The sequence below is a fragment of the Panthera onca genome, chromosome F2 (genome assembly GCF_046562875.1).
Source record: "Panthera onca isolate mPanOnc1 chromosome F2, mPanOnc1 haplotype 2, whole genome shotgun sequence".
Taxonomy (NCBI): Eukaryota; Metazoa; Chordata; class Mammalia; order Carnivora; family Felidae; genus Panthera; species Panthera onca.
The window spans coordinates 6689406-6714587 of record NC_138356.1 but is presented as its reverse complement, the minus strand read 5'-3'; the positions used below and the strand labels follow the sequence as shown (position 1 = coordinate 6714587).

The 25182-nt window shown below is 43.5% G+C and overlaps 1 protein-coding gene across 3 annotated transcripts in view; it reads left to right on the top strand.

The window, feature by feature from the left end:
* The window catches only part of ATP6V1H (ATPase H+ transporting V1 subunit H), a 111919-nt gene that overhangs the window by 64788 nt on the left and 21949 nt on the right, over positions 1 to 25182 (top strand). For 2 of the 3 annotated variants that reach the window (XM_078441507.2, XM_078441506.2), the window contains 2 exons: positions 1768 to 1869; positions 18494 to 18607. In XM_078441507.2, coding sequence (XP_078297633.1) covers positions 1768 to 1869; positions 18494 to 18607 — 216 coding nt within the window. The remainder of the gene's footprint in view (positions 1 to 1767; positions 1870 to 18493; positions 18608 to 25182) is intronic. The other variant, XM_078441508.2, reaches the window with a different exon arrangement.

Here is a 25182-nt window from a genome sequence, read left to right as displayed (position 1 = left end):
AGTTTCTCCTTTTCCACAATGTCCTAGAGTTGGAATTAGATAGTATATAACCTTTTCAGACCGGCTTCTTTCCCTTAGCCATGCACATTGAGAGTTCCTTCATCTTTTTTTTGTGGCTCGGTAGCTCATTGCTTTTTATTTTTTCTTTTCTTTTTATTGCTGACTGTCCCATTGTACGGCTGTACCATGGTTTCTGCATCAAAGGACGTCTTGGTTGCTTCACGGTTTTGGCAATCACTGTAGATAAAGTTGCTCTAAAGGTCCACGTGCAGGATCTTATGTGGACATAAGCTTTCAACTCACTGGGGTGAATCTGAAGGGAGTATGGATGGCATGGTAAGACTCAGGTTTGGTTTTATAAGAAAGTGCCAAACTGCCTTTCAGGGTGGCTGGACTTTTCGGCATCCCCGTGAGCGGTGAATCAGCATACCTGTTGCTGTACGTCCTTGCCGGCATCTGGTGGTGCCAGTGTTCAGGGTTTTGCCATTTTCACAATGAAGGTGGATAGTGTTATCTCCTTGTTTTCCAGTGATGCGTGATGTTGGTCATCTTTTCGTTTGCTTATTCGCCAGCTGTTTTCTTTGGTGAGATGTCTGTTCAGGTCTTTTAACCATTTTTAAATTGAGTTGTTTTTATTATTGTTGAATTTTAAGAGTGCTTCATGTACGGCTCAGCTGTTTGTGCGTCTGACTTTGATTTAGGCTCAGGTTTTGATCTCACAGTTCGGCGGCGCTCTCTCTCTCTCTCTCTCTCTCTCTCTCTCAAAATAAATAAATAAACCTTTAAAGAAAAGTACTCATTCTGATTGGTTGTCCCAGTTATGCTCTGTTTGTGGAATGAGTTGAGAAGTTTTCTTCCTATTTCTGTGCCCTTGAGCAGTGTCAGTAACACGAGTCACCTGTTCCTTGAATGGTCTCCCCTCACATTTGCTCCGAAGTAGATGAAGGAGGTCTCTCCCAGTGGATTGGATTCTGGGGGGGGTGCACCCCCCGCTTCACTGCGGAGGACACATGCGCCCCTGGGGGCGATGAGTCCTCCCTGCAGGTCCTCGAGGAGGCAGAAATCTGCTCCAGCTCCCGGCAGAGGGGAGCCTTCTGTGTGTCTGGTTGGCTCCCGTTGTCACAAGCACTGTCGGGCTCCGGCAGTGGTGACACTCTGCCCGTGTGGTTGCTGTGGAGAAAGTAGGAGGACGGCAAGGGAGCCGGGGGTGTGAATCTGGGCTGCCGTCTTCTCCGAAGACGTTCGCTTGCTATTTTGCATTTAGTTTTACCTGTGAAGTTCAGGTTCAGATCCTTCGTGGGACTTGGAGAGAGAGGGAGAGAGGGGATGTGTGTGCTCAGGGCGCACGTTCTGTCTTGATCGCAGCTTCGAGTAACTTCTTCATACCGACGAAAGGCTTACAGATGTTTAACTTTCAAAATATAATTGTCAAGGATTCAGTGGTTGTCGTGTATTAACTCACCATTAACTCAGTGTAGTTGTCTCTCTTGAGAGAGCAGGGGAGGGAGTTCCTGATATTTTAGGAATTGGGTAAGGTATACATCGTGAATCTGAAAGTAACCTGTTACATATGTATAAAAGCTGAAACTGCAAACTTACGTGTGATTTATTATGTGTAGTGCATTATGCATAATAGTAAGATCTGTAGAAAATACGACTATATTTATAAATGCCTGTTTTCAAGAGATACTTGCATTATACCTGTGCTCTGTTGTGCTGTATGGAACAGCTAGAAGTCAATCTCTCTTTGGATTGCATGTATTTCAGAATTTTGACAAAACTTCTGGAGGTGTCCGATGACCCACAAGTCTTAGCTGTTGCTGCTCATGATGTTGGAGAATATGTGCGGCATTATCCACGAGGCAAACGGTAAGGGAAAAGCCATTAACTAGTGTTTCCTGCAACATTCAGCTTAAAATCCTAACTAATGTGCTTACCTTGAAGTAGACTAGTTTAGCAGAGGTGCTAATGGAGTAAGGGAAATCAAGATGGCCATAATACGGGGCATCGTGATAAACCTTGTTAAAAACGGGTAGTATAAAACTATCCGTACAACTGTAATACTACTGTGTAGTGGCCGCAGAGGTCACATTAGAAATTTGATGTTCAGGATTTTCTTTGGTTTTTGTAATTAAAAAATTTTTTTACATTTACTTATTATCAAGAGACCGAGAGACACAGAGCATGAGCAGGGGAGGGGTAGAGAGAGAGGGAGACACAGAATCCGAAGCAGGCTCCAGGCTCCAGGCTCCGAGCTGTCAGCACAGAGCCTGACGTGGGGCTGGAACTCACGAACCGGGAGATCATGACCTGAGCCGAAGTCAGACGCTTAACCGACTGAGCCACCCAGGTGCCCCGGTGTGTATAATTTTAAATTCAATAGCCATTTTGTGTCTGCTGGTTATTTTTTGACTACTACCAGTAGCTGCAGAGCTGATGAGACATTATTATTGAACTTGTCAGATTCACAGTGTTGAAGAAAATATAACAGCCGTAAAGAAAAGTTATAATAGATGTTATAGAAGTATGTTTTCCAGAGTATTGAAAAGAGAGGAATTCATGTGGGAGGAGACAGGTAAGGCTTTACAGAGGAGATGATGCTGGCTACATAATTTAAGATCACTTAGACACATTAACAAAGAAAAGACAGGCTTTTGGGGGGAATGTGAGAAATTAAGGTACCAATATTATATCAAGGGAGAAAACTTTAAACGATATACGAGGGCTGTTTGATGTTATTTGGAAAAGCAGAAATGCGTAGGCCTTGGTTTGAATTATTGCTCTTTTGCTTGCGAATTGGTATCCTAATCTATAAAATTGGGGTGGTAGTCATATTTGTTTCTCATGAGGCTGATGTGAGGACTGAATGAGTTAACCCAATACAGAGATGAGTAGTGCCAGTAGCTACATGGTCAGTACTCAGTAAGTATTAGCTACTTTCATTACTGTTAATGTTAGCATTTTACATTCCTCAAAGCTACCTATAATGAGACATAGAACAGTACTTATCTTATTTATCACAAAACAGTGTCCTGTGAGCCCAGAACATCTTAGAATGGGAGCAGAAATTGACAGGAGCCACAGATGCGATTGCATACCTTAACATTCCGCAATTACTTCCCAGCTTCCTCTTTTTCCTTGTAGTGCATAAATATTTAAATCTTTTTTCTAAAATAATTTTTTTAAGTTTATACGTTTTGAGAGAGACAGAGTGGGGGAGGGAGGGGACAGAGAGCGAGGGGGAGAGAGAGAACCCCAAGCTCTTCTGGAGGGTAAGTGAGAGAAGAATTAGGCGTGTGTGTGGCAACGCCTCAGGATATTGGTACTTACTCTAGGGAAAGTGGGACATTATTTAGTGTAGCTCCTGGAGTACTCGGCGTTTGAACTGCAGAATGTTTTCCTTGTGACCCAGCAAACCCTTGTGACTGGTCTTGCGTAGGACTTGATTTCAGGCGGACTTCAGAGGCAGACGGCATAGGTGCAGAAGTCTGTGCGGTAGAGCTGTCCGTTGCATTTGTCAGTTGTGTGATTGTATTCTTCGGCTCCAGGGTCGCTGCTTGGTTCCGTTTATAAGTTCTGTTTCTTCATTGTCCTTCTGTTCGTGTGTTATTTTCCTGGTTTTGTTCCGTTGTCTGTGTTCTCTTTCATTTCATTCAGCTTCTGTAAGATGATTATTTTGATCCTTTGTCAGGCAAATTTTAGATATATCTTTCTATGGGATTAGAAACTGTTCGTTGCCTTTGATAGTGTTAGACTTACCTAATTCTTCGTGGTCTGTGTAGCCTTGCATCGATGTCTGTGCATTTGAAGGAGCTAATACCTCTTCCAGTCTTTAAAGACCATTTTCAGCAGTTAATGGCCTCCTCTCTGTCGTCTGGGTTAACGGATGGGATTACCTCCGGAATCACATTCGTGCTGGGTCAGAGCGGGTTATGCGCGGCGATGGGTTTGCAGCGGGGTCCACGGTTGGCAGGTTGGTTGGTCTTCAGGTGTCTGGGACTGTCTCCAGTCCCTTGTTCAGTTGGGTAGTGCTGGGACAAGGTCCACTTCAGCATCCGTGGCTGCGTCCGTAGTCAGCTGTCCTCTCACCAGGTGTGTGGATGGGTGCACCTCCTGCCAGGTCCCAGGAGGGGACCAGTCCCTGGTCACTGGTGGGTCCCTGGGTGGGCAGGGTAGACCCGGGGCCGTGGCTGAGAGGGGCTAGAACCAAGCTCCAGGGCTATTTCCGGTCTCCTGGCTGCGACTGAAGTCTGCGTACTTGGCGTCGGAGGCACGGAGGGGCATTTGTGCCACCAGGTCCCTCGGGTGGGTTGGACTACTCCCTGACTTTGGCTGGAGGAACTGGGGCCGAGTTTAGGACCGTTTCAGGATCTCCTAAGGCACAGATGTGAGTGTCCCCCCATCGGGTCCCTATGTCGGCAGGACTGCTTGTGACTGCAGCTTGGAGGGAATCGAACCTAGTTTAGGACCTTTTCAGGATCTCGGGGATGCAGGTGGGTTACTGCTCACGGACTGGCTGGGAAGGGCTGGAGCTGAGTCTAGGCCTTTTCAGGACCTCTGGGAGCATTGTCAGACGTCTCCTGCTGGGTCCCTGAGACTGGCTGGCCTGCTGGTAGACTACTTCTGTGATAGGGATAAAGCCACCTATAGGACCCTTCAGAATCTTTAGGGGTGCAGCCTGCAGTCTCCTGCTGGGTCTGTGTGCCAGCACGGATGTTTGGGGACTGGCCAGGATGGGCTGGAGACCAGTTACCGTGCCCTTTCAGAATTCGACAGAATCTGTTGGGCTTACCTCCAGCGGGTCCCAGACCTCAGCAGAGAGGGGCTGAAGCCTGTTGAAGAGCTATTTCAGATCCACACAAGTGGGACTGAGGTTTGTGTGCCTGTTAGCTGACGGACGGGTACGTGTGAGTCCTCCAGGGTCCCTTGGCGTATTTTGTTGGTGGCAGAACCAAAGCCAGTGGGACCGTAGCAGAATTTTCAGGGTACAGAGCTGTTTCTGAGCCTGTGGCTAGGACCACAGTCTGTGAGTGAGCTGCCTGGGTGTGAGCCTGCCTTCTCGGAATGTCTTTCCTGAGTTGGAGAGTGCACCAGATAGCATCCCGAAGTTCCCGTGAAGGTGCTTTTTCCGTGGTCGGATGCCAAATTATTGCTGTTGAAGAGGGGAGATGCATTTGAAGGATGTCTTTTATTCAGCCATCTTGCAGACGTCATTCCTATAGCCCATCTCTGCAAGTTTTACAGCAGTGCTCTTGTCCTTCTTGTCACTTGACCCTTCTAGACCAAAGCTTTGTGTGCATTTAGTCACTGATTGGAAAGTGGTGAAGTTATAGCTGCTGGACTGGGACACATGGATTTGGTAGCAGTGGAAGGGTGACAACCTTAGCACCTGCAAACAGAAAAATACCTCATTCCCCAGAGACACAGGGGAGGGAGAATATTAATCTTTATTTTTCAGTGAATTTTCCCTAGGGCTTTCCTCCTGAAGATCTATGAACCGTTGCACACTTTATGTTTAATTGACTGCTGCGTCTGTCATCTGCCTCCAGGGAGCGCTGTCACGATTTGATGGCCATTCCCTTTAACCTTATTGAGAAACCTATTGGAAACGAGAGGCATAATAAGAGGTTTTGCACCTCCCAAGCAAAATACCTGTCAGTAGCTCTTTATCCCTCAGCCTCCCTCAGCCATTCCAAGGGGCAGATAAATGTCACCCATCTGCTACCAGAGATAAGTAGGTCAGTCTTTCCTAAAACCAGGAGTAGACTCAGTCATTTGACTTGAACTGAGACCCCTAAGGTTTATCATCCATCTGGGAAGCCACCCGAGGGCACCATCAACTTCTGCCTTCACCTGGTCCCCGCCTCACCACCACCGCTGATGAAGATCTCATTTGGGTGGCCCATCAATTGTAAACACTTTCTTTGCAGAGGCCATGAGTATCAACCCCTGGTGTTATACTTCCTGTATGAAGGCCAGGCATTAACTTGCTTCCCTTCCCACAACTTATACATTAGGGGTAGTCATAAGGAGCTTTTTATTTAAGGAAACACTACCAGTTGATCCTGTGGTCCTTATATGAATGTGGAGATTTCTATTAAAAGGAGCTACCTTTGCTGATTCAGTGGAGTTTCCCAAAAAGAAGTGATCAGTGATACTGTATGCCTTAACACTGGAAGACACTCAAGTTACCTTCAACTCATTGGCCAAATTAGGTGACAGACTTGCTCTAGACTTCCTTCTTGAGCCAAAGAAGAATCTGCACATTTTTAATGTATCCATTTGTACCTGGCTTAATGCCAAGTATAAAGGTCAATACAGAAACTTAAGGGGAAAGCCATTGAATTTTAAGTAGACCTTGGTGCTTTATGGTATTTTTTCAGCTGGTTAGGCCTAGGACCTTGGGGGACATGGATAAGATCAGGACTGCAAGGTTGGCTTTTTTCTGGTGCTATTTGATCTCTGCTTGCATCAGCCGGATTATTCACAGTGACCAGTGGAGTGACGTATTCAGGTAAACTTGCCAGAAAACAAGATAATGTAGAAATAAGGGTATTTGCGGGGAGATATTTATCTCACCTTTCTGCCCTTCTTGCATATCGAGGCACTGAATGCCCTTTTCAAATAGATGTCTTCCTAGGAACAAAGGATGCTTACTGTCCATTATGAGAGTTGTGGGTTCCCTAAGTTCAAGGTTCCTCTTCTTTACACTGTGTGTGCAGGCTCATTTAGCTCTCTTCAGGTTTTCCTACGGAAATTGTGGCTTGGGGAACCAGCACAAAGTGCTAATATTCTTACTGCTGCTGTTACCTTGAGTAACAAACTATCAGTCTCTGACCCAGGAGTCTCATGTCTTCTACCCGCGTTTATGAAACTGTGGCAGCTTTACTTGCTTGCAAGTGGGATGAAAGCCAAGACCTTTTGTAGTTCTTAACACTGTGATATTAAGAACTATTTAACATTAATACCATTTAAAAATAGCCTATTATGAAAAAATTGAGGATCTTTAGATAAGATTAAGACAAATTTTACTCATATATACACATATATATACATATATATATACATATATACACACATATATACATATATATACATACACACATATACATATATGTACATATACATATGCACATATATATGTACATATACATATATGTGCATATACATATGCACATATATATGTACATATACATATATATGTACATATACATATGCACATATATATGTACATATACATATGCACATATATATGTACATATACATATATATGTATATATATATATATGCATATATGTACATATACATATATATGTATATATATATATATATATATGCATATATATACATATACATATAGCTAATAGCCAAGGTCCCTAGCCCATCTAAGATATGTTTTATATGAAAAACAGATGATAGATGGATCCTTCCTAGATATGTAACTGGGCTTATTTATAGTACTCTTGGAAAGGGAAGCTAAAAAGCAAATCTAGACATATCCTCATTCTAAAATCATAAAGGTGGTGAAAAACTTAAGAACTTAACCTTCTTACAGTGGCAAGTTATTACCACCAGCTAGTGTTTCAAATGTGTCTTATGGATACACTGTTTTTACACAACATCTGCTGCTGCTCCCAAGCCTGTTATGCCTTCACATAATCCATCGCTGCCATATCCCTTCTTTTCTCCCTTTCCTACTGTCTTCCTGGTGAGGGATTATCTCGCACTCCAGGCTTTACCTTCTTCAGGCTGCGTTATTGCTGGTGGTATCCACTGTATGCATCCTCGGTGCTGAAACGCTACCTAAGTGTCTTTTTTTTTTTTTTGCCTGAAACTCTGGCATGCTGCTGTTTTTCTCTATCCTTCCAGTGGCTTACATGGACCCATGGGCTAGTATATATATTCTTTTTTGAAGCCCCTCACCAGTATATCTCAGAGTAACTTCATTTCTGTACGGTTTTCTGCTCCCTCTTCTTTGAGATATATTTTCAAAATATTTTCTTCTTATCACATAGCTCCTGAAGACTCTCATTCTCTTTGAATCTGCTTGAAAAAATGTAGCATTCTCTCTCTGTGAAGTCATTCCCGCATCTTCCTACATGGGAGTGTTTCTCAAACTTAATAAATAGTCAGTGGGTTAGCAGACCTATAATTTGAAACAAATATTTTAAAAATTAATCATTACTCAAAAAATCTAATTCACGTTTAAATTACTGATAACTTTTTGGTGCCAGTTATAGACATGATTTTGTGTGTGATCTTTTTACTGAGGTATCGATAACAATGCTTGAATCATACACACTTTCTCTATGCACTTTCTTATTTTTTATTGCTACTAAATTTGAAAAACTTAACTCACTGCAGTAAGTTGGCAGGAATGGCTTCAACAGTTTGAAGTCTCTTGAAGATAGTTCTGGATATTCAGATCGTATGTGGATTCAGACTTCTCCCTGAAGTCTGCTTTAATAGTTCGTGTACCAAGTTGACCGGCCCATCCCGTGTAAAAGCAGGGAAATGGAATGTTGCTATGTGTGAGACAGAGATAAAACAACTTTGTGGCTGCATTTGGCCATATAAAAGTATTGCTTTAAACTCAGTTGCAGCTTGTGGATGTGGTTTTTAACTGTAGTTCTCATTGTTTTCCTCCATGAATAAAATAAAAACATTAAGATTTGTAAAAATATTCAAACTTTCAGGGATGTATCCATTTTTACCACAATGCAGTCACCCTGAAAAGTTACATTGGTATTCGCGTTTTTAACCTATTCAAGATGACGGCTGCATTGCTAAGTTACTTAGAATAATGGAAAAGGATCTTTACTGGTGTCGTCGCTAAAAATACTGTCTTATGCGTCACATACTGAGGAAACCAATGGTGATCATTCCCTACTACGTAAGGAAAAATCATGCCAGCAAGGAAATTGAATAAGTTCCTTCCAAAATACAAAAGACATGCTTCCGTTTAGAAAGGCAGTCTTAAGCACCCCGTGTTTTTCTTCACTCAGTGGTTGTAACTTGATCAAATTCACACTTGTTCTTTTTAACACTAACAAGATCAGTAGGCACATTGTTGTTCCAAGTCAGTAGTCAAATCTCTTTCTCCATGCAGCAATAACTCTCCCTGCTGCACATAACTAGTCCTCTGTCAGTGGTGAGCCCATGAACTTCGTGTCCCGATTATGCCCTCCAAAGATATCTTTGGAGTATCTGCTCTGTACATGCATGGTACCCGTGCTGAGCTAATGGGCACCACAGACATCAGCACAGAATTACACAGTGGTTAAGTGCACAGACTAAACTTGTGTGCTTAGGTTCAAGTCCCAGCTCTGCCACGTAATAACTCTGCAACTGTGGCATGTCATATAGCCTCCGTGTGCCTCAGTTTCCTTATCTGTAAATGTGAAGACCAAATGAGTACATATGTAATGCACTTAGAACAGCACTCAGCACATAGTAATAAGTACTGTTTAGGTGTTTGATAAAGTAGTGAAATGGGTAATTTTGTCCAGTTGTTAAAAGCATCTGCTGTCCTGCATGATAGCAGTTTCAACTGACTCTTGAACAACACTGGTTTGAATTCTGTGGGTCCGCTTAAATGTATTTTATCTTATGATTTTCTTAACATTTCCTTTTCTTTAACTTTGTTGTAAGAATACAGCATATGATATAACATACAAAATATGTGCTCATTGACTGTTATAAGTAAGACTTCCAGTCAACCATAGGCCATGAGTAGTTACGTTATGGGGAATCAAAAGTGGTAATTTGACTTTTAACTGTGTGGGGCGTTGGTGTGCAAACCTCCCCCGGCCCCGTGTTTCAAGGCTCAGCTGTACTCTTCTCCACTATATGTTTTTGACATCATGTGATTTTAAACATTACAAAGAAAGGAAATGTGGCTTTCTCTAAGAACAGGATGTTCTTTGTGGTGGACTTTTTTCCTTTGGCGGGTTTCTTAGGAATGATTTGTACCCTTCATCACACAGCAGGAATGTCAGAATGTTGTCTCATTTGGAACTTTGGCCCTTTCTCCATCTCACACGGTAAAATCAGTCAGTTGACAAGGTTTCATATCGGAAATGTTTTGGAGGCGACAGGTGAATGTACTGCTGGTCCAGTGATAAGTATTTCGGTACTAAATACCCTATTTCCTGCCTGTCGTTTTCTTTCATCACACTCAGATTTGTCTTTCCAAGCACATTTACAGACGATATTCAAAACGGGGTCCTGTTCGCTGTTGTTTTACATATTTGTTGTTATTTTCACGACTCCTTTTTGTAGTCTAAAGAAACCCTTTTGATTCGATAGCTTGTTTTTGTGAATTTGGGTGGAGAGCACAACGTAACAGCAATTCCCCTCCCCAGCTGCAAAGTTAATAATTGTTGTCGATAAATGGAAATAGCATGAAAAGTAAGGGCCCAAATGAATTTGCCCTGTCAACTGTGCCTGCCAGTTCAGTTCTTGTAAAGGGTCCACAGAAACAAACACGGCTTCTTAACCTTATTTTTCAAATGTGTATGATGGGGTGCGAGTAAAACTGTTCCAGTGCTTTGTCCTCAGAGGGCACCAGACCACCGGTGGCCCTGACAGACGCCCAGAAACCACACTTCGATGACTAGAGCCCGAGAGTTTCTCCCGGGAGAGCGTGCCCCTTTGCCTGCAGAACTCGGTGGCACGAGTGGGGGCCAGTGCGATTGCTCCGACCAGCAGAACGTCGCACAGCACGCCCTCCTAGGGCTTGTGCCAGCGCACCCACCCCCCCACCCCACCCGGCATGCCGCAGCGAACACGTCTCTTTCTTTTCCTTTAAGGAGTGCGGCATCTGAACGGTCTTCCTAGGGGCCCCTGGGTGGCTCAGTCGGTTGGGCATCCGACTTCGGCTCGGGTCACGATCTCGCGGTCCGTGAGTTCGAGCCCCGCGTCGGGCTCTGGGCTGACGGCTAGGAGCCTGGAGCCTGCTTCCGATTCTGTGTCTCCCTCTCTCTCTGCCCCTCCCCCGCTCGTGCTCTGTCTCTCTCCCTCTGTCAAAAATAAATAAACGTTAAAAAATAAATAAACAGTCTTCCTATATCCGAGGAAGTTCCCGCCGTCCAAGGCACGTGCTCCCCTTCACTGTAGAGGATAAAGGTGCCAGCAGTGTGCTCTCCTAAACTCCTTTGCTTCGGGCCACATGCTTCCGGCCTAGCTCAGCCGACCCGAGCCCCCTGCCCCGGACTTCCGGCAGGAGTGAGGGCTGGAGGGCAGTGGGGATAAGCAGGCATCGCCTCCGGGCAGCCGCCGTGGCCAGGCCCCACGAGGAGGGAGGCAGCAGCACCCGGTGTCCGGGCGCCCGCGGTGTGAACGTAGGCTCCTGCGCCTCGCCCGGGCGGCACGCTTGCCGGGCTGCTGCTTTGGTAGCCTGATTGCGATTCGGTGTGGACGAGCCTTCACGCTTGGCTCCCCAGCCTTCCGAGCCTGGCGGCCTCTCCGGGAATTCTTTCACCGTTTTAACTAGGTAGTCAAGTTTCTGTGTCTGCAGGTAAAAGTACCGACTGACGGAGGAGTTCTTTTTTTAATCTGGCGAACCAGCACACTGCCATTAAAACAGAGCACAGAAACGTGTCCGATTTTCTGTGCACGGACCAGTGTCCCACACGTGTACTCAGTCTGTGGCATCATCCGCTGTGTGCACAGAGATGACCTGGTTGTGTCCCCCCGCCCCACCGGGCTGTGAACTCGGAAAAAGAGAAACTCCGTCCGACGAGGCATATTGTTCAGCACGCAGTAGGGCGTAATAAATTGGAGAGGAAGAGCTACCAAAAGCATTCCTTATTCTTTGAAAATGCACACTTCTGTATGAGGTAAGCATGTTTCTTCGTACAAAGCCTAACGTGGCACATACGAATAAAAATTAGTAGCTTGTTCTGAGGGTGGCATTAACTTTTTGCCAGTAAAACCCAATTAATTTTTCTCTTCTAAATGAGAATTATCACGAAAAGTAACATTCTTCCTATAGGAAACTTGAAAAAGACAGAAAAGAATAATAAAGAAAACACAGTACTGCAGCCCTGAGGTAAAAATAATGGTTTATTTATTTTTGTTTTTTTTTTCCCCTCTATGCATACATTTTTCTCCCAAAATGTTGATTATAATATCTCTCGTGACCTATTTTTGTTCATTTTTTCGTATTTCCCATCGACAAATTTTTAAAAATATAAGTAATGCTACCTATAGATAAAAGTATTCCAATTTGTTCAAATCTTACTAGTGGCTATTTGATATGTTTCCCGCTTTTCGTTATTATGAAAACACAGCGAACGTCTTTGCAAACATTTCTGATTATTTCCTTTTTTTCTGGTCCCTTAAATACATTCCATGAGAGAAAGTATATAAGTACTTCTGAGATCTTAAAAACATTATTAAATGTAGGGCAATTCAGGCTCCAAGCAGCCGCATGTGAGAATAGTGTCTTTACCACCCTCTCAGCAGCAATGAATGTACTCATTTCTCTTTAAACTCTCACAGGGGAAGCTGGTACCTGGTGCTTTTCAATTTGTACTTTGATTGCTTATGTGATTTATAGGGAATTTAGTTGCCACATTTAAGGCAGACATCTTAAAAGTTTGCTGTCTACAGTATTATTCTATTCATAAGATTTTTATCATGTACGTTTCAGTTACCATATATTGAAATTCATTAATTCACTAGGCATTAATGTTTTACATTCCAGTGAAAACCTTTGTGGTTTCTCTCACTACTTTTATGCTTAGAAAGAACTTGCCCATTCAGAAGTTTGGTAAATATTTTCCTGTATTATTTTAGTTTTTAAAAATGTTAAGGGGAACAAACTAGAATAATACAAAACAGTGAACAGAATAGTGATTTCTGTGCCATTAAACTTGTAGACTCTAGAGGGTGTATTGTTACACGGACGTGAGAGTACCTGCTTGCATGTAAATGAAATCATACATGCAACTTAACCATTTTTAGCAATATGTTGTGGAATCATAATATGTTATAATGTGTTACAGTGTGATGTGATTTCATTAGCCACGAATTGAATGCTAAACAGTAGAATCCTTACCAGGGTCTTTTATGTGACTATGTTATATATTACAGGATTACATTGAGAGGACAAAGACCTTTACAACAAACAAAAATGGTTCTGTGCTTTTTAGGATTTTTAAAGCTTACTCTAAAATTGCATTTCTGTGTTTCACCGGCTGGTACATTCCTTAAAAGTTCTTAACCAGTACTGAGCTTGTTAACCATGTATTCTAGGTCTTTAAAGCCTAACATGCTACCAACTCAACTTGTTTTGAAATACAGTTAGCAAGTTTTTCCCTATTAGGCAATAGCTTATAAACAAAGTGCTCGGATCTAGTTCTAAATCAAATCATTTAAATATCCTGTCTTTTTAATGATGTCTTGTGTTAATATATTAACTGGAAATCCTCTTTTCTCACCATTTTTTCACACATCAGTGATTTTGGACATCCTGTATAATCTGAAATGAATTGGTGTTTCAATTAAATTTAGAAGATGGGAAATGTCTGTCTCTTTTATAGCAGTGAGTTTCAGTGGAGTGGAGGTTGTGTGTCCACTCCGTGAGACCTGTTGGAATTTCTGGAGTGGAGGGCAGTAATGTTTATGGTTTGAAAATGATATAATATAATAATATAATACGAATACTTAATATATATGCTTAATAATATAATATGAATACTATGAAATAATATAATAAATGTAATAATGTACATTATTAAAAGCCAAAGTCTTCAAAATTTACTTGCTACTGGTAATGAGAAGATAGTATAAAGGGGCAAGGGTTTAAAATGTCAAAAAACCACTTTATAGAGGAGTAGGCAGCACATTTGCTGTGAGGATTACATGAAGTAAAAACTATGAAGCTATATGTTGTATGTATAACATATGTTATATGTAAAAACCATAGCTGACACCTATAAAAATGTTACCGTTGTTGTTATAAATGGTATATGATCTCTGTTTTTTAAATCCATCATATTTCACATACAATATGGCAGCTTTCTGAGATTATATTTACTCACATACAGTTGATCCTCGTTTTTTATGCATTCTATATTTGTGAATTTGCCTATTGGTTAAAATTTATTGATAATCCCCAAATACTCATGCTTTCGAGATCATCTGTGGACGTGTGCAGAGCAGAGGAACGAACGTTTGCATTGCTGGACGCACAGCTACGCAAACAAGGCGATACTCTGCCTTCTTGTCTTAGCTCTTGTGCTGTAAGCCGGTGTCCTTCTTGGGATTCGTTTAGTGTCATGTATTTTGCATTTTCGTGCTTTTTGTTGGGTGATTTCACTGTGTGAAATGGCCCCCGAGCATCGTGCTGACGTGCTGTTCAGTGTTGCTAAGTACAAGAAGGCTGTGATGTGCCTTATGGAGGAAGTACATACGTTAGATAAGCTTCATTCAGGCAGTTCTAGCGCTGTTGGCCGTGAGTTCAATGTTAGTGAGTCAACAGCGTAGGTTAAATCAGTTGTCTTCAAACAGAAACATGTAAAACAAGGCTTTGTATCGACAGGTTGATAAGAATGTCGTGACCAGAGGCTTGCAGGAACGTAATCCTGTATTTCCCCTAGGAGTCTCAGTATTCACTAAATCAGGGTTCATGGTGACTTTAAGAGAACACAACTACCATAAATAATGAGAGTCGGCTGTATTTTCTGTGTTGGAGGTATCCAGAGGGGGCCCGGTAAAGAATTCCTTTCCTACTTGCCTGAATTCCAAGCTATTTGAAATACTTGACAACGGAGATAACAGATAGAAGCCAAACTAGAATCTTCACCGATAAAGTCACTTTTGGGGAATGTGCTGTGCCTTCCTGGTACCGAACCCATTAACCCCGGGGGGCACTGGACAGCATGGAAGAGAAAAGAGGGAGCGGATGAGTGTCTCAGAGTCCTGCTTCCAAACTCTCGAAGCACGGAAGTCCCTCTGAGAGGGGTAGGCAAGGGCAGGGGGAGACGGGGCTGTTGGGTTAAACAGCAGGACACAGAAGCCGGCCCTGCCAGCCCCCCCCCCCCCCCAAAGTGGCTCATCCGTACCCACACAGATCGGGCAGCTGAGTAGGCAGTTTGCAGTGAAGTAAGAATGGCTTTGGATCTGTCCCCCCAAACCCTTCTGAAACTTATTCTGTGATGATAATCTTTCCATGCCTTTGGATGAAAGCCTAGGTGGGTTGCAGTCCTTTCCCCCTCAGGCCGAGATGACAGCCCCGTGATCGTTTTAAATCACGGAAAGCGTTTGGTTGAAGACATTTAGCAGTCCTTCTCGCTGCGTACTCACAGGAAGGACGTCTCTCTTTGCGATGCCCTCGGCAGGTACAGGCCCACAGTCCCTCCTCTTCCTGGCTCTGTTTCCCTGAGCTTACCTGCCGTTGCCTCAGTCTTCCTGAGGCCGGTGAGCGGAGAAGGTGGAGGCGACGGGGAGGAGCGGGGGGGTTTCTTGCTTGCTGTTATGGATGGCTGCTTTATGTTCTCCCCCCTGCTGGATGTCTGAAGCTGGTAATTTCTCTTGGGAGCACTTTTCTGGGTTCGTCGGAGGCCCCTTTTCTGGGCCACCCACCGCAGCCCCTGTGGTTGGGCCGAGCCGCCGTGTGCTTCGTCCGGCTCGTGGTGCCACTCAAACTTCTTGACACCCCAGGCTCTGGGAACGTCGGCCGATCCTGACGCAGCCCCCTCTTCTTTGCTGCTGTGGGTTACTGTGACCTCTCAGGCTCATGCCGCTGTCGGGCACCAGGCCACTGTCCTCCCTGCCTCTGTGTGTGGCTTGCTTGGCGTGGGGTTGGAAGCCGTCAGCACCTTTTTCTTTTCTGCAGGGCAGGGACCTACCTCGGGGCCCGTCACGTTCTACAGAACACTCAGAAACCGTCCTTCCCCTCCTTGGATCCTTTAATGTTGGAAATAGAATTTAATCCCTAAGGGGATTAAAAATCTCTAGAGTTCTTTATAAATTCTGTATGTGACGTGCTCTCACGGTTTCCCGTTAGTGTCTCGTATCTGTGGATTTGGCATCTCAGTAGGTACTGAGGCCGAAGAGCTCATATTATTATTGTCATCTCATACATGTATACGTATCAATTTCAGCAGTTCCAAAAAATTAGCCTGGTTACAAAGACGTCAGGTAAACTCATGCCCGGTTAAGTCATCAGAGTAGGCAGGTCCGTATTTTGCAGCGCGGCAGTGGGGGAGTCTTGTGCATATGTGAGAAGAAGGCACGTTGGGCCTTGTGACTCTCTTCTTCTTCAGTGTTACCCTGGACTTGCGTATTTCTCTTTTAAATCTCCGTTCTCTATTGTTTATCCTGATGGCCAGCCTAGACCCCTCACAGCTCTTGGAAAAGTTCATCATGGGAGGTGCAGAGATGGCAGGCCGGCAGGTAGTGAGTGCTGTGTAAATGTTTGCTATCACAATTATTTGGAATTCTAGTAATAGTGTGCTAGAGCAGTTGAGGGAGGGTTATCTTCAGGCACTTTGGCTGCAGTAAAGGCCTCTGTTTTTTGAAGGCTTACCGGTCCTTTAGTGATGTCATTTGGAGAAAAATAAACTGGGTGATAATAGACATTGTTATTAATGTACATATTAATAAAATGTAATAATATGGCTAATAGATGTTTGACGAGGGCCTTCTGTCTTGAGCCCTTTGGAACAGAGGGTAAGCAAAACCTCGCATAGATTTGCCTTTCATGGATCTTCTTGTATAATGAGGGAGACACATGTAATATTTTAAAAAGTCATTCAGGTACAAAATTGCAGCTCATGAATACAATGAAAGGAAGATACAAAGTACCACGAAAAGGGCATATTTGGGGGATTAAAGTGGAGAAAGAGAAGGCTTCTTTGAGGAAGGAACAGTTGAGGCAAGATCTGAAAGATGAATAGAAGTTATGTGTCATATGAAGTGGGAAAACTTCTGGGACAGAAAGCAGCATGTGCTAAGGCCCTGTGGCTGAAGGACCTGAAAGAAGGTCAAGGGAGTCCGCGCAGAGAGCACAGGTAGGCGACCGTGCTCTGTGAGGCGCTTGGACAGGAAGTCCAGCCCAGGCTGTGAAGAACCCAGTCAGCCATTGTTTTGTTTGTAATCAGGGCAAGTGACAATTCAGATTTTTGGCAAGGTCACTTTGACCACAGTGAGGAGAATAGGTTGAAGGGGAACAGCCCCTGCGTCCTCATCACCCTCACCGTGATCACTCTCATCATCATCATAGCAGCAGACATGGGCTTACCGTATTGCGGGGACCTGGGCTCTACGGCCTTTGGGCTTAATACCATACCGTGAAGGAAGTGTCCGGGCTCCCTTCATTTGCCAGGAAGGGATTGACTAGATTAAATGACTCAGTGGAACATAATCTGACAAAGGGCAGAGCTGATGTTAAAGTGATGTGTTAAAGCGGAGGACCTGACACATGGCAAGCGATTAATGTTCGCTTATAATTATACTGTTCTTTCCCCCTCGATGTCAGTACATTTTTCAAAAGAGGTGTTTTGAAAAGGAAGTATAAAAAGGTATACAGATAAAAGCCGCTCTCTCACGCTTGCCCCATCTGCCCATCCTCGGGACCGTCTTCCTCTGCCAGAGTTCCTAGTGCCTTATCGCCGACTGTGTGTGGAGGTGCTGCTCTCCACCGACGGTGAGGCTGCGGGCTCCACGTTGCCGTGTGGACGTAGGAGCCCCCACAGCTGTCGCCGCAGCCACACCCTCGCAACAGCACACAGAACCTCTTTCTGTTCGCGAAGCGAATCGCGTCTTCACTTCATTTGTGCATCTGTGGTGACCGGGGTTTTCAATGGTGGTAGGGGACACAGCGACAGAAAGCGGTGTCGGCTGGCAGTCATCTGGGTGCCCTTGACAGTCGGAATTTCCTCCTCTGTTTCACTGGCCAGGACATCACGTGGCATATCGCATCATTGTAAGAGAGGGCGGCTGTCTTAAAGATGGAGTCTTTCTCAGGAAATTAACATGGCTTCCACCAGGTGCTTTTTAACCCTGTGTCCCCTGCTGTCTGCGTCTGAGCTGTCTCCCAGCACGGCAGCCGGTGGACTGGATACTGATCTGATACGGGTGCAGACATTAGATGGTGTTTAGTATACCGGTTTTAAGCAAGCCACAAATACCGGCAATGAAGAAGTTGTAACACTCGGCAGCTTAGAAAACGGTGATCGAGAACAGGATCCAGAAGACTGCAGCAGGCTGTGAGATACCCAGGTAGATGAGATGTGCCTGGCTTAGGCAACGAGACTGACAGCCGGATTCACCAGTGGGAGTTTAAGAGAGAATATCTTGGAATACGTTAAATCTGTGATTCAGAAAAAAAAAATGTTTTAAAGACGCGTGTTGGTTTACTTACCACATTGTAACTTTCGTCTTTAAAGTCCCATGTCACTTTGCTACACGGGCCTTCTGCTGGCTGACAGCGGGAGCTGGGAAGTAATTGCCGCATCTTCACAAAGTGCCTTCTGTTCCGCAGGGTTATTGAGCAGCTTGGCGGGAAGCAGCTGGTAATGAACCACATGCACCATGAGGACCAGCAGGTTCGCTACAATGCTCTTCTGGCCGTGCAGAAACTCATGGTGCACAACTGGTACGTGCTGGCTTTTCTTCCCCCTCCCCCACCGAGCTGCAACATCTCGCTTGCACCTTGCAAAAGTTCTTATGCGAACGCTCTGATGAATGATGGCTTTTTAAATCAGCAGTTTTGATCAAATACCTAGAAATGTGTTTCGGCCACTGAGGGCAACGACGTCATTTTTAAGAGAGCAACTGCGTTGATGTTCTCAAAAAATGAGTATTCAAAGTACTAACATCAAAAACACTTGCAGAAGTAACTAAAAGGACATTCGCGGCTTGAGGGAATCAGTCTTTTTTGGAGTTGAGGGGAATCCGGTTGGATTACTGATCAGAGGCTTTACAATTTCACATGGCTTAACTCTTTAGAATATGGTTAACCTGAACAGTTTTACATTCACGTGAAAACACTAAGATTCAGCTCTCACATTTCATTCATTATAGCCTTTTGCTTTTGAAATAACCACAGTCATGTTTTTCTCTCATTAGTTTTTACTTTTCAAATAAAAATTGTTGACCTTTTTGTACCCACTTAAGATAGACCGAAGAGCGACTGTTAAGATAGAACGGTGAGCCATTTGTGTCTGTGATGGAACCTACCAGAATTCCCTTTGCCATGGCTAATTTTAGCTGCGGGTTGGGTGTTTAGTGCCTTCAATGCTCTACTGAACAGTTCACATACCTCTCTGTTCTCCACCATTTGGAAGGATGCTCTGGTGGTGGACTGTTCTGTTAAGGCGCTGTGAACACATACACGTTCCCTGTTACTGAAGGTAATGCTATGAGTATGTTCAAAGGAAAGCATGAAAGGTACATTGGTAGGTGTGCATTTGAGAGATGCAGGGAAACACAGTATAGGGGACCGTCCGGGAGCGCTGCTGTGGCATCTTATTTTACATACTATGATCTCGCCACTGAAGCACTTTTCTCATAAATACTGACAACACATGTATGCATTCTTTCAACGATTCTTTTGAGCACTTACTTTGTACCCTGTTACGTTAAATGCCGGGCTACAGATATGATGGAGGTAGGTGCAAGTTTACATAGGGTGGATAGAGAAGGCCTCTGGGAGTAGGCCAGAACAGCCAGGCTGACACCGTCGTGATAAGGAACCAGCCGTGCAAGCCAAGTTATTAGGGGTAAGCACTTCAGGTAGAGGGAATGAGAGGGGAACCAGCCCTCGGCTTCTTTAAAAGCAGTGCCTGGAGACGTCCTTGGTTGTCTGGAGACAAAACAGGGGTACTGATGCTACTTGTACAAGTTGCTAGAGGCCAGCCGTGCCGCTAAACGTCCTGTGATGCACGGACAGGCCCCCACAGCCAAGAAGCGTCCTGCCTGCCGTGTTAACAGCGCCAAGCTGGAGAGACTGTGACTGGGAGTGGTATGAGGGCCGGCATGGGAAAAAGACGGGCAAGGCGACATTGCCAGGGAACCGGTCATGTAGGGGCCTGTAGGCCGCCATTTGACTCTTTCATAAGACGAGTTGAAAGCCATTGATGACAGTATTGGATTTATGTTTTAAAAAGATCTCTGAGGCTACTCTCTAGTGAATGGATTGTGGAGGGGTAAGTGTTGAAAGCAAAGAACCATTTTAGTGGTTCTCACCGCGGTGGAGAGTAGAGATGGCCGGTGGCTTGGATCGGAGCACTGAAAGTTGAGATGACGAGTAGTAGATGACCTTGGATAGATGTCAGAGCCCGTGCTGGCGGCACTTGATGGACTGGAAGCATTTTTACTTGTTTTTATATCCTCGGCTCAAGAAGAAAGGGATCAAAGCAGAGGGCAATCAGAAATGGTTTTTATCTAATATTTAGCAGGAGGAAAACACTTTTCAAGTCTGTCAGTAAAAAACAGAATATTAGACTGATTTTCTCTCCTTGTTTCACTTTATCATGAGCCCCGTTTTCAACGCAAATGAATTACTTAGTAGCTTTGTATCTCTTGGTTGGCACCTCTTTCTCGAAATTGAAGAATGTTGGCGTTTAGTAGAGTTCGAGGCTGTTGCATCCAGCACACTTACATTTGTCTTGTGTGAAACACGCTTTCATTTTCCCTTTTTGTTGATATTAGGGTTGCTGAAGTATAATTCCTGTTTTGTTAATAAAAAAATTCATTAAAATTTTTTTTTAATGTTTCTTCATTTTTGAGAGGGAGAGACAGAGCATGAGCGGGGGAGGGGTACAGAGAGAGGGAGACATGGAATCCGAAGCAGGCTCCAGGCTCTGAGCTGTCAGCACAGAGCCTGATGCGGGGCTCAAACTCACAAACTGCAAGATCATGACCTGAGCTGAAGTTGGACGCTTAACTGAATAAGCCACCAGGCACCCCTAAAAGAATTTCGTTGTAATAGTTCTTCCTGATGAAGTATTTATTGTTGGGTTTAGCTTTTTTTTTTTTTAAATCTGTATTTCTGATGTAGGAGAAAAGAGGGGTGTGAGATAAAATGACCTTTTTTCTTTGCCAGTGGAGGAAATTTTTTGGTTGAGAATTTTTGTTGTTTCAGTGTTCATGCATTGAAGGTGATTCGTTTGCAATTGGGATATTTCCTTGAGTTTAGGAACTTGATTTAGTTTCTTGTTACATTTTTCAACGCATGATTAAAAAGAAAAAGTAAACATCTTTATCGTTAGACACTGGTTTCTTAGCTCTCTGACTAGCTGATGAGCAGATACCCTTTCCCCCCCTAATTATGTGCTAAGCTCTTGTAACTTTGTTTTAATTATGGTAAACCTCCTTGAACGGAGAAGCTTAATGTCAATATTTTCTTACACTTTCTCTTTAAAGAAATTTCCATATGAAAAAATTTTGTTGTGACATGTGTATCTCCATGTCTCTTTGTGCTAGAGAATGAAAATTGCTCAAGTAAATAGCAGTTTATTTAGAATATCAGATTAACGTGAGATAGAATGCAATTTGGAAAGTAAATCTTCTGCAGGGGGTGCCTTCAAATGTGAAAAGGATTTTGAATCTGTATCTTTATGCGGGTATATCCAGTTTGTCTTGTTAAGTCGTGCTGGCAGAGACTGCCTTTCAACTTGCCTAAAGTAGACGCTCCCTGCCCCCCCCCCCCCCCCCCCCAATATGGTACTCGTGTGCTAAAGATGTCTGCTGATTGAATCTTACAAAATTTTCTTGGAATTGTTTATTCTCACATCAAAGACAAACATGAAAACAATTGACTTTGTTTCCTCTTAGCATTTTGTTGGTTTTACTTAAAATGAATTTCTGTAAATGATTATGTTGGTACTATATAGTGAAATAAACTAGCTGAAAATATTTAAAATATAATCATAGATTTAAAAGTGGGAGAAAAGTCTGCCTCAATGGTAACAGCAGCAGCCTCTCATGCCATTTTCACATGCTTATCTGGACTTGTTGTTTTGTTCCTGGGCCACACTTTGAGATTTCCAGCACACTCTGGATTTTCTTGTACTCGTCTACCCGAAATGATTTTTAGATTTCTTAAATACTGCATTACTCCGTAAAGCTTCTGTTTATGAGTCTAAGTCATAATTTTGGATATAGTAAAGTTAATATTTTACTATTTTTTTGTTTTAAACATAAGTTTAAAATTACATTTAAGTATAAATCGGATACTCGTGAAATGATAGAACTGGGCTGTCAGTGGATCTTGATTTTGATTCTGTTTTAGGGAGTTACATGTTAAGTTTTTGATAATGTAGAGGTGGGTTTGAGCTTATGTAACGAAGGAGTATAGAGTTGTGTATCGTGTGAAAATACTCAATTCTTTTCCACGATTGTGTGGTTGATTTCTCAGTCACATCATGAATTTTGCAGGTCTTGGAATGGCTGGGGTTTCTCCCCTTCCCCTTGACACCTGCATTTACATGGAAAATGTAGTATGGAAATGGGTATGGGAATGGGTATGGGAATGGGTATGGAATGGGTATGGGAATGGGTATGGGAATGGGTATGGAATGGGTATGGGAATGGGTATGGGTATGGGAATGGGTATGGGTATGGGAATGGGTATGGGAATAGGTATGGGTATGGAATGGGTATGGAATGGGTATGGGAATGGGTATGGGAATGGGTATGGAATGGGTATGGGAATGGGTATGGGAATGGGTATGGGTATGGGTATGGGAATGGGTATGGAATGGGTATGGGAATGGGTATGGAATGGGTATGGGAATGGGCATGGGAATGGGTATGGGAATGGGTATGGAATGGGTATGGAATGGGTGGGTATGGAATGGGTATGGAAATGGGTATGGGAATGGGTATGGAATGGGTATGGGAATGGGTATGGGAATGGGTATGGAATGGGTATGGGAATGGGCATGGGAATGGGTATGGGAATGGGTATGGAATGGGTATGGAATGGGTGGGTATGGAATGGGTATGGGAATGGGTATGGGACTGGGTATGGGAATGGGTATGGAATGGGTATGGAATGGGTATGGGTATGGGAATGGGTATGGAATGGGTATGGGAATGGGCATGGGAATGGGTATGGAATGGGTATGGGAATGGGTATGGAATGGGTGGGTATGGAATGAGTATGGGAATGGGTATGGGACTGGGTATGGGAATGGGTATGGGAATGGGTATGGGAATGGGTATGGAATGGGTATGGGAATGGGGATGGAATGGGTATGGGAATGGGTATGGGAATGGGCATGGGAATGGGTATGGAATGGGTATGGAATGGGTATGGAATGGGTGGGTATGGAATGGGTATGGAATGGGTGGGTATGGAATGGGTATGGGAATGGGTATGGAAATGGGTATGGAATGGGTATGGAAATGGGTATGGGAATGGGGATGGAATGGGGATGGGAATGGGGATGGAATGGGTATGGAAAATCCTCCTCGATGCGGATGGGGAGCAGAATGGTGGGGGGCTGGAGTGGAGCTGCCAGGGAGGGAGGGGACACTTGGCACACCCTTGGCATCTCCTCAGTTCAGGGGGTCTGGAGCGGGTCAGTCGCACTTACAGCCCTGCTTCCAAACGGCGGGCAGCTCTCTGACCTTCCCGTACCCGCTGTGTATTCGTGGTGTGCTCCTGTTCTTTGAGCAGCGCTGGACTTGTATGTTAGCAAACTTGCCAAAATATATATAAACAGTGACAATGTACTCTACAGAACTTTTATATATACCCTCGGGCTCTACTTTATAACTTAACATCATAAAATATCATCATTTTTCTCCTACAGAATGATCTTAAATGTAATCAGCCTCTAATTCAGAAGCCACAGTATGTGCATATGGACAGCTCAGGACTTCAGGAAAGAAACACTGAATTTTGTAGGTAGAGGATCTTGTGTAGAATTTTCTATTGTTCCTAGGTTTTCAAAAATTTTTTTAAAGCAGAGTAAGAAGTTATAAGTGGTGTTCTCCCCAGATACTTTATGTATAGGTAAACAATGTTACAGAGGACTCACCAAGCCAAGTGTATGACTGATACTACTTTGTTCTCTGATGTTTATGTCTGCTTAGAATATTTTAGTTATTCGGTAAGTATATAGCCATAAATACGGTGATTAAAATAGCTACTTATGAAGTGAACTGAAGGAAAAAACCCTTATGTGCATTAGCCTTTTAGCATTGTCATGTTACTAAAACATTCCATGTGATTTTTAATAAACATACAACATTTCCAGGTTTAACATTTTCCAGGTTTAATTTAGAAATTTGTGGTCACTCATTGGGTGCCTGGAATTTTCCATATTATTCTTACATTTTTGGTGGAAGAACCTTTGCAAATGTCTTTGGTATCATATGTTTTGTGTATTTTTTGGAAAGAAATATAACTCAATTAAAAAGTATATCAAAACCGGTTCCAAGAAAAGAGGAATTCTTTATAGCCCATTGTCTCGCCATCAGATGGAATAGCTCCCAGTCTGCCAGGTAACGTTGCTTCTACTTTGCTAGTTAGATGGAGCTATTTTGAGGCTGTATCAATTTGTCTGGACACTATGTACCACTTAATTGCAATTGATTTGAGGATGCTAGCAGGACATAAATCTGAAATTGTTGCAAAGTACCAGCCTAAATAAACATTTGGGAAGGTCAATAGTAAGCATTTACACAGTAAAGAATATAAAAACACTGATGGATAACGGAGTCTGTGTACTTTATAATTAAGTATAAAATCAAATGCAGATTTCACACATAAATGCATGTGACTAGTGTAAGTATCTGTGGATCAAATTCATGTTGTGGTTTTATTTGATTAGGATTAAAACAGACAAACAGCTGGTTGGGGTTTTGAAGGGTCAGTTAAACATGAACAAAAGAAAAGTCTTGGAAGGGAAGGCAGAGAAAAATCAACTAAATCAACTGCTTTACTTTTAAGTGCTTTTTCTCCTTTCAGTGGGTGGGACAGTTACTTTTGTGGTCACATGAATATTTCATTTCATGGGCTGTGTGTGTGTATGTGAAATAATCAAATAAAGCTCAATAGAATACATTATGCTAAAAACTAATTAAATAATAGGGGTGCCTGGGTGGCTCAGTCGGTTAAGCATCTGACTTTGGCTCAGGTCATGATCGTGGTTCATAGGTTCGAGCCCCATGGTGGGTTGCGTGCTGACAGCTCAGAGCCTGGAGCCTGCTTTGGAT